This window comes from Gavialis gangeticus, unplaced genomic scaffold (genome assembly GCF_001723915.1).
Source record: "Gavialis gangeticus isolate Ggan-Ray unplaced genomic scaffold, GavGan_comp1, whole genome shotgun sequence".
In the NCBI taxonomy this organism is placed as follows: Eukaryota; Metazoa; Chordata; order Crocodylia; family Gavialidae; genus Gavialis; species Gavialis gangeticus.
In genome coordinates, this window is record NW_017729032.1 from 212,512,971 (window position 1) to 212,522,133 (window position 9,163).

At 38.8% G+C, this 9,163-nt stretch overlaps 1 protein-coding gene and 1 long non-coding RNA gene across 7 annotated transcripts in view; both read right to left on the reverse strand.

The window, feature by feature from the left end:
- The window catches only part of LOC109303059, a 17,013-nt gene extending 8,247 nt beyond the window's left edge, over positions 1-8,766 (reverse strand). Inside the window, exons 1-2 of the long non-coding RNA XR_002099003.1 lie at positions 8,756-8,766; positions 5,788-5,793 (exon numbers count right to left, since the gene is read on the reverse strand). This is a non-coding gene — a long non-coding RNA (uncharacterized LOC109303059). The remainder of the gene's footprint in view (positions 1-5,787; positions 5,794-8,755) is intronic.
- Positions 1-9,163, reverse strand: part of KCNJ15 (potassium voltage-gated channel subfamily J member 15) — a 48,967-nt gene that overhangs the window by 3,762 nt on the left and 36,042 nt on the right. The window contains exons 1-2 of one of the 6 annotated variants that reach the window (XM_019525110.1): positions 6,990-7,025; positions 2,881-4,972 (exon numbers count right to left, since the gene is read on the reverse strand). The exons of 2 other annotated variants lie outside the window; for them this stretch is intronic. In XM_019525110.1, the coding sequence (XP_019380655.1) occupies positions 3,829-4,956 (1,128 nt within the window). In that variant the 5' untranslated portion in view covers positions 4,957-4,972; positions 6,990-7,025 and the 3' untranslated portion in view covers positions 2,881-3,828. Of the gene's footprint in view, positions 1-2,880; positions 4,977-5,691; positions 5,849-6,495; positions 6,545-6,989; positions 7,026-9,163 lie in introns of those variants that run through there. 3 more of the 6 variants (XM_019525108.1, XM_019525109.1, XM_019525107.1) reach the window with 3 other exon arrangements.

Consider the following 9,163-nt stretch of genomic DNA (forward strand, 5'->3'; position numbering starts at 1 on the left):
ACCCCTGATAAACTTATAGGTGGCCATCAGATCACCCCTGAGCCTGCGCTTTTCCAGGCTAAAGAGCCCCATGGCTCTCAGCCTGTCGTCATAAGGTCTGTTTTCCTGACTTCTGGCGTGGCTCTTCTCTGGACTCTCTCAAGCTTCTCCACATCCTTTTTGAATTCTGGAGCCCAAAACTGGATGCAGTACTCCAATTAAAGATCTGGATGATGAAACTAAGTAGGGTGGAGTTGTAGACACTTCGGATGGTAGGGCTATGATCCAGAATGATCGGGATAAACTGAAGCAATGGCCCAAAATCAAGCCAATGAAATTCTAAAAGGACAAGCGCAAAGCCCTGCACTTGGGTCAGAATAATTGCATGCACCTATATAGGCCGGGGAATGATTGACTAGGTTGCAGTACTGCAGAGAAGGACCTGGGTGTTACAGTGGATCATAAGCTGAAAATGAGACAACAGTGTGCTCTTGTTGGGAAAAAAAAATCCAACAGCGTAATGGGTTGTACAAACAGGCGTGTCACTTACAAATGAAAGGAAGTGATTCTTCTTTCTTCAGCACCAATGAGGCCTCACCTGGAGTAGTGTGTCTAGTTTTGGGTCCCACAGTTCAAGAATGAAGTGGACAGATTAGAAGGAATCCAGTGGAGGGTGACAAAAAATATTAGAGATCCAAAAACAATTTATGAGGACAGCCTGAAAGACCTAGGATTATTTAGTTTGATGAAGAGAGGCTGGGAGGGATTTGATAAGTCATCAGACACTTAAAGAAGATGGAGACAAACTAGTCTCTGCAGCTGTAAGGGACAGAATTACAATCAATGGCCTCTAAATTGGATTGGAGATTAGGAACAATTTTCTGACTATGAGGGTGGTTAAGCCTTGGAACAGGCAACCTAGTGAAGGTGTGGAATCCTCACCCCTGGATGTTGTCAAGAGCAGATTAGAAAGACACTTTTCTGGAATGGTTGAATCAGGGATGACCCTGCCCTGAGCAGGGGGCTGAACTAGATGATCTGATGAGGTCCTTTCCAGGCCTATGATCCTATTCTTTGGAGTTGGCCCAGCTCTAGTTTGGATCATGTAAAAGTGAACTAGCATCTTTCTCAGTGTATGGATTAGCACCAGAAAGTCTATAAAAAGTCTAGTAGTTACCAATCTTGATATATTAATATAGATTATAGGCCATTTTTAAATGAGGGGCACATATACACATGCCAGACATGTGCTCCAACACATTCTAATTAGAACACATTGGAGTAGACTCAATTAATTGAGACTGATTAATTGAAACAGATCGAGCAGCCTCAGCACCATGTGTATTCAACATCCCTGCATTTCAAAATGGTGGCAGAGGTGCTTTAACTAAAGCTCATCAAACAAGCTTTAGTTAAAATGCCCCCGCCGTCATTTTGAAGCTGAATAGACAGGGCACTGTAGGCATTTTAACTAAAGCAGCTCCTGAAAGCCGCTCTAATTAACACCTCCTACCCTGTCCCCACAACCACCCAGAGCATATGTAAAGACATCCAAGGATTTTAACTAAGCATGCCCATCACTTTGGGTTTCCCAACTCCCAGTGAACTGAAGAAAATGAGAGAATACAGCCTGCAAAAATGAAGAGTGCTCAACTCATTCCGTAAATCACACGTGCATAAATCTTTTTCCCCTCACAGGATGGATGTTTGGTCTAGATATGTCAGTGATGGTTTTCCTGATGCCAGATCTCTGAGTCCCAATCCTCAACTGGAACAAATCAGCATAGCAGTAGAGCTACACTATGTTGTACCAGATAAGGTTCTAGTCATAAATCTCTGGTCTAAAACCCAGCAGTTAACAGTTTAACATGTCATTTTGTTTAAATAACCTATTACGTTTAGTTCTATACCACTAGTATATTGCAGAGAGACCTATTTTCCATTCCAGATGTACACCAAACTTATAATAATACCAGTGAGAGTTAAACACCTGCATGAAGGCAGAAAGGAAAATATTTAGATCATTACAAGATGGGAATTTGTTTTCAACCTAAAATAAAAGCCTGTATCATATCTTATTGTTCAACATATTGTTACCTAATGTAACCTGGCTTCATTTGCCAGAGCTTTACCATGTTTACCTTGTGTTGTTGGCTTGTTTAAAATCAAAGGCTGTTTTTGCTGGCAGTTTTGGAGCATTCAACTTTATAATGCTTTCTTTGAACGTGAATGGTATTTACCTTGGATGACAAGCTTCTTCAGTGTGATTTAATGAATAGGCCCTGAGAGTGGAATGGAATAGACAGTGCTTCAGGGCAATTTACCCTGATGGTATGCATGGAAAAGCTCAATGGACAAAAAGATTTGGACATCTAACTGCCACTTTAGCCATCTAAATCCAAAATTTAGATCCTCAAAACTACTGCTCAGTTATTACCTAATCCGGGAGTCATTGCCTAATCCTAAAGCCCTGGACCTTTAAGTATTATTAGTTAAGTTTCCTAGTCTTCTTTTTTCATTAATAGACTAAGGTGCTTTCAGTTAGCTTCCACAGGGTCAGATGTGCACAGTGGCAGGTAATGTGGAGTAGTTGATACAAGGAAAAACCCCATCCTCACTTACCTCATAATAATTTGCTCATGTACCTTTGCCTTAAATTCTATCTGACAGCTCTTCTACATACAGCAAGTATGTTACAAACCCAACACTGCTCCATGTGGTGGTTTTCCTCTTGAATGGGGTTTACTCCCCACTATATGATCATTTGAAGAAATCAACTGTATTCTTTGTTTTTTGTTATATATAACTGAATATGCTAAGTATTTTGTTGTTTCAGAATCTAAGTACAGTATTACACCGTCTTGTGGTGCCACAAAGAAATCAGTAATCACTCAAATGAAATCCCTTCATTAATGGAATGGTCTAATGGACCTGGTTTAATGGAAATGGATCAAAGGAATGTATGTCCATTAAGGCAGAAAGATGTAAAACATGTCAATATTGTCTACAGAAGTCATTCAGATTTCTTTTAACCAAGACTCATTACAACCTATAGCAAAGCAAATAATCTGTAGAAATGTATTGTTATGCTACTGTTATAAACTATTTACACTTTATAATAGCAATAGGTCTATCAAAGTCAGTTTTAACCTTTGTGAATTACCATTTTGATTTTTTGTTACCTGCCTTTCGCTTCCTCTTTAGCTACTACATATAAACCAGTAACATGATAAAAAATTAGTATTTAAGGAACAAAAGGCCCCTCGTGCAACAAAGAGCACCATTTACCACAACCCAGCAAAGCTATTAGTATGCAAGTCATTGCCTTTCATTCAAGAAGGCCTTTACCAGGTGAAGAATCTTTCCCCATTGGCTGAACCATTTTTGTCATACTGGTATATTTTCAGTCCCAGGAAGCCCGTGCAAATATATATCTGGTATGAGAATACACTTATTAAAGGAGCATATCTATTTGAAAAAGAACTGTATGCTGTGTCTGAGATCACATATTTATAATTAAACCCTGACAAATAAATATTTGAAGAAATCTGCCTAATGTATCAAACTACACTTATCAAATGGTAAGTAGCATGTCTGCTTTACCAATTGGGAGATGGCAAAATCATAACATAAACCCTATTGTATTAGGTTAATAATATAAGCAAAGAAATGCCATCTAATTTAAAAATACTTAACACCTCAACCTGACAAAGGGATAGATACTCCAGGCCAAAGCTATTTGCTGAAGAGGTCTCCGCTCTGCCTTCGTAACAGGTATACAGCATAGAGAATATGCTTCTGTTTCAGTTTGTAGATAAAAGTTACTAATGTTCAATTTTGCACATACAATCAAACATTGCTTTGCTGTAATAATATTGTTCTCAGTTCTCTCTCTCTCTGATCTTCCTGTCTGTACTTTTCTTCTAGTTTCTGTTTTTCAGAGTCCATAATATAAAAGGTAGAATCTGTGGTTCTTCTGATTTTCTCAAACTGACTAAAATCAGCAACATATTTTCCACTTGGAGAAAGAGAAATTACAGGTACAAATTCATAACCCCAGTGGATCTCGTCTGGAATATAAGAAGTTCTGCTTTGGCAGACAGCACTGGTAGACTCTACTGTGGCATTCAAGAAAACAACCAGTTCAAAATCTTTTTCTTTTAGGTTCTGGGGGGTGAGATCTCTTAAAGGGCTATTTTCATCCAATATATGGTAAAAGGTCAAAGGTAAAATCAAAAAAGGACTTTCTGAAGAGGAGTCAACATGGAATTTGACACTGTCTTGGTTGAGAAGGATCTTCTCCCCTTCTTTGGTTTCATAGGTTTGAAGAAGTTTCCCAGACAGCTGACACTGAATCAGAAGGCTTTTCCGCATGTTTGCCACTCTGATTACAAGGCAAAGTTCTCCATTGTGCTTGGTAATTACAGCACAGTGACTGAACTTAATAGTCTCAGCCCGTTTTTTGGGTCTTGCAATTTTGGCCAGGAAAGTACCAGTGATAAAGATCTCAATCAAGGTTGTAATAACCAGTTGGGCAACCAGTAGGAAAATGGCATGAGGACACTCTTCTGTGATGAAACGGAAGCCATAACCAATGGTCGTCTGTGACTCCAAAGAAAAAAGAAATGCTCCAGTTAGTGAGTTTACTTTCTCAACACAAGGTACATGCTTATCAGAGAATGGATTCCTTTCTAAATCTCCATGGAGAAATGCAATAGCATAATAGATAACTCCAAAGAGGAACCAGGTCATCACAAAAGTAGCAGCAAACAAGGTAAGCTTGTATCTCCACTTCATGTCTATAACTGTGGTCCACAAATCTTGAAGATAAAGCAGGTATATACCATCCACTTTGTCAATCCTCACATTGCTATGGCCACTTTTGGACATCACACGAGGTCTGTGTGTCTTGAGCTGAGCATTGATGCCACCATTAATGAGTGGAGCACTTGACATATTGATCTGAGTGGCTTCCATTTTCAGTGCTTCAGTCCTAAGAAGAGGAAATAGAAAAATAATTAAGTTATTACATGAAGTCAGAGTACATAACTGATTCTTAAAACCATTTAAAAATACTGATCAATAGCAAATAGAAACATTACATATTTATAGGGAAGAAAACCACCTGGAATAAAAAAAGTTATTATCGTATAGTATTTGCTACTGAAGCTAGTAATTTTTTTCAAAGAAAAAGTAATTATTTGACTTTACTGAATGCCATATAAGGAAAAAGCCTGGAAAAGAGTCTGACCAAGCTGAATGCCTATGTTAGTATTTTATTTTTGGAAAGATATTAAATAGATTTCTTCTCATGTAAAAAGAAAGGAGAAGAGACTATTTTTTTAACACAAATCCTACCAATGTACTCAGGAAACAGATTACATTAAAATTAACGATTTTGATGCTTGGGCTAGAACATAGGATCAGTACACTAACCATGCCTCTCCAAGCACTTCAGGCAATCTAAACCAGACAAAATTTAAGTATGACCAATTAACTTCCACAAGTGATTTAATAAACATTTGCTAAACATATAACTAAGTTACAGGGAAACAGCATAGACCCATGAATACATAAAGGAGAGCTTGGAAAAAAAATGTTGCACCTGAAAACTCATCAAGACTGTTTATAATAGAGCGCACCAGTTTCAAACAGTCCATGGAAAACAGAAGGTAAATTCACAAAATCAGCATTCTAGCAGTGGGCCCTGACCTGTGCAAACACAGCAATCATTGAACCACCAGACTCTTGAAGTTTGTTTACTGTGCATCCCAGTTCAGTCCGGATGGAGATTAAGTGTGAGGACACCCAGGGCTGAACAAAGCCCACAGAGTGCAGTGGAAGGTTGCCTGTGCCACTTTGATGAGGCAAGTAAAAAGACACTGCTTTCAGGACCAGACAGGGTTATGTAGTGCAAGGACAGGGCACATTGTAGTAGTTTCCAATAACAAAACTTCCTGCTCTAAAAAAAAAACCCCTATGCATCCTTTGTGCTTTGGCAGTTCACACAACAAGCATTGTTTTGTTCCACTGTTTGGCTCAAAGAGAAACTTTAATAAGTGATTCATTTTTATGAACCAGAGAAAAAAGATATGTTTTTCCTTGCAACTACTTAAAAGAAACTCTCAGGAAATTCAAGATGCAGTGGTGGTATACGTATGTGCCAGCCTAGGACAAGAAAATAATTGTTTGCTGTTGCACTTTCCTGTTATGTTAATAAAACAGCATTTCGTTTACTGAATACAGCTGTAATTGAGTTACTCTTTTTCTGGGGAAAAGTTAAACTTTGGTATTATTATTATTATAATCAGGCTGTAAATCATTCTGATTTTGTCCTAATCATTAAGCTCATTTTCGTATTCCAGGATCAATTAAAACATACATTTAAAAAAATAGCAGCGCTCTGATGATCCCAGCAAGAGATCTTTTATGTGACAGTCACCTCAGCACATACGCTGCACAGTATGTCCGGATAATAAACAGGAAAAAAGGCCAAGTGATCTGAAAAAGAACAACAGGAGGAAACCGAAGGGAGGGAGGTGAGGGGGAAGCAGCATACAAGCAACTGCTATTTAAACAAGCTTAGAATTTAAACATTGTCACCAAAGGAAAAGGCACCTTAACATGAGCATACGTAGCTTCTAATGGGAAACGTACTAAGAAAAATGCATGCCATTTAATCAAAAGACTCTGGTGCCGAACTTAATGACACAAAAGGGCCCCAAATCTGCCCTGATGTTGATATTGTCACCCTTTAAAACAGGACTCTGTAAAAATGGATTAATCAGGCACCTGCACACGTCTCTCACGTGTACGCCATGATCCAGAGGATCGACCATTGCCTACTAAAGCCCATTCCCCATCAGTCTCTGCTTCCAGCCACAAGTAATGATTTGTTAAAATTAGTTCCCTTCCACAAATAGCTTTGAGTTTCTGAAGGGAAGAAAAATATTGGCCTTTATGAACACTTTACGTACAGGGGAATAAGTCCCATCTCCTGCACACCCTACCTTGATCTCTGCTTTGTGTGTAGAAGAGGGTTACAGCTGGCTCCCCAAAGCTTGAGCAGGACTCCGAGGTGTGAGTTCTACCATCTTCCCTCAACGCACCAGGAAGTGGAGCAGATGTGAAGAGTAATCAGACCCTGCAAGGCTACTGCAAGACAGTCCCACCATTACAGCAGGGAGGAGCCTGGGAGGCACATGTCCTTTGCAGGGTTACTTCTTGGGTGGCAGCTATATTATGGACCACGTCTTGCATTGACCAAGACATGTTCTTTCATTACATGTACTACGTGGTCCACGAAATCTCCCTTTCAACCCTTAACTGAAGCCACCTCCCATTCCCAATGTTCTCATTACTTCTTTAGCCAGCTTGAGAGATCAGTGGGCTTCTGAATCTTCAGTAAGTTATATACAAGTTAAAATAGCTTTTCTCCAGTCTTTGGTTTCCTTCTCTCTTAGTTCGTATTTCTGTTAGCCAGTTGTTCCCATGGTCTTGCTGCCTTCCTTCTGAATCCTTGCTGAATTGATCCTGTTGAATCCCAGGATTTTTTTTCATTTGTTTTAAACTTTGTATATTCTGACTTGCCTCACTTATTCCTGCATCATCCTCAATTTCTTCCCTCTTTTGGAAAATTCATGTTGGTTTCCTTTCTCTGGAAAAGTGCGTCTTCTCCTTTCTGTTGCATTAATACAGGAAGACAGGAATTGACAAACTGTATCAGAGCAGTGATCTGATATGTTGTCATGGACAGTGGCTAGTGCCAGACACTTCAGAGGAAGAAACTCTGCTGTAGCCAATTGCAGAATAATCTCTCCATGAGAATAAAAAATTCCCACAAGAAACAGAGATTGCCTTATATCCTGAATCTAGAGGGGCTGAATCCTTTTAAAAGCTCTTGCTAAAAAATGGTTACTGTTATAGGAGCCTCTTGTTATAGTCTTGTAAAACTCTTTATAACTTGTGGCAATGAGTACTACAGGCTCATATTCTGCTATGTTGAAAAACACAGCAATTTTGTATTTGTCAATGCCAATTATCATTGTATGTGTGCTTGGCCTTGTAGTGAGAAAAATAATGAAAGGGAAATTTCCGTCTACTAGTCTAAAACATTCATTATTTTGCACACTTCTACCTTGTTCCCTCTTATTCATCCCCTTCCTAAAGTAAGCCATGCCATTCTTTTAAGTTTTTCTTTATATGAGAGGTCTTCCTTGTCCTTAATCATTCTCACTGTTCATCCTTGATTGCTGTCTAATACTGCAAGTATCCTTTTTTGAGATCAGGCAGCCAATGTGGTATGCCCAACGAGGACAAATCATAGATTTATATAATGAGATCTATCTATGTACCAGCTATGAATTTATATCATGGTATTATAATATTTCCCTCAGTATTCTCCCTTCCATTCATTTTTATATAGACTTCTTAGGTATTTCTACATAGAGATGTCCTTGCTTTGGCTGGACATTTTTAATTCTGTCTCAAGTTCTTGTCCCCTTATAATTGTTATCCTTCTCTCTATTTTTCCATCAGTCAGAAAGCATTCCTTATTTAACAAATTTACATTATTCAAGGAAATATTCATAATAAGAATATATTACTAATTGTAAAGAAGCATCTACAATCTATTATCTGGGTGATCTACTCTGAAGAGAAAAGTACCATTTCTATTAGCCAGAATACCTGGTTAAAACTTTACAAAAACTCTAACTCCAAAATGAAAATGAGTGGAATAAGAGTGAAAGAAAAAGATGGCATGATAAAGGAAGACGCACAGACATGCACAACCCTACAGTACCTTTGCAATGACCTTCTTCTGATTCTTGACCAGAACTTTGGATCAACTGAAGGAGAGACTTCACCAGAATGCACCCTGATAATAAAGCAGTTTAACAGGGACAAAACTATGAAGTTTAGTTACATACTTAACCACACCTCTTAAGATAATGCCAGGAGCCAATGATACAAATAGATTGACACTGACTCCAAAGACCACATTATCAAAGAGCAGAGGCCAATATGCACACGTACAAAAATGTCCATACACATAAAGCCAGAATAGCTTGTGGGAGACCGACATAAATCAAGCAAACATGCACATAATGACCAAATGTCTTCAAATGCCTTCTTGTTTATATATCAGATGTGCTTCACCATCTGCCCCCCCCCCGCCCCCCCC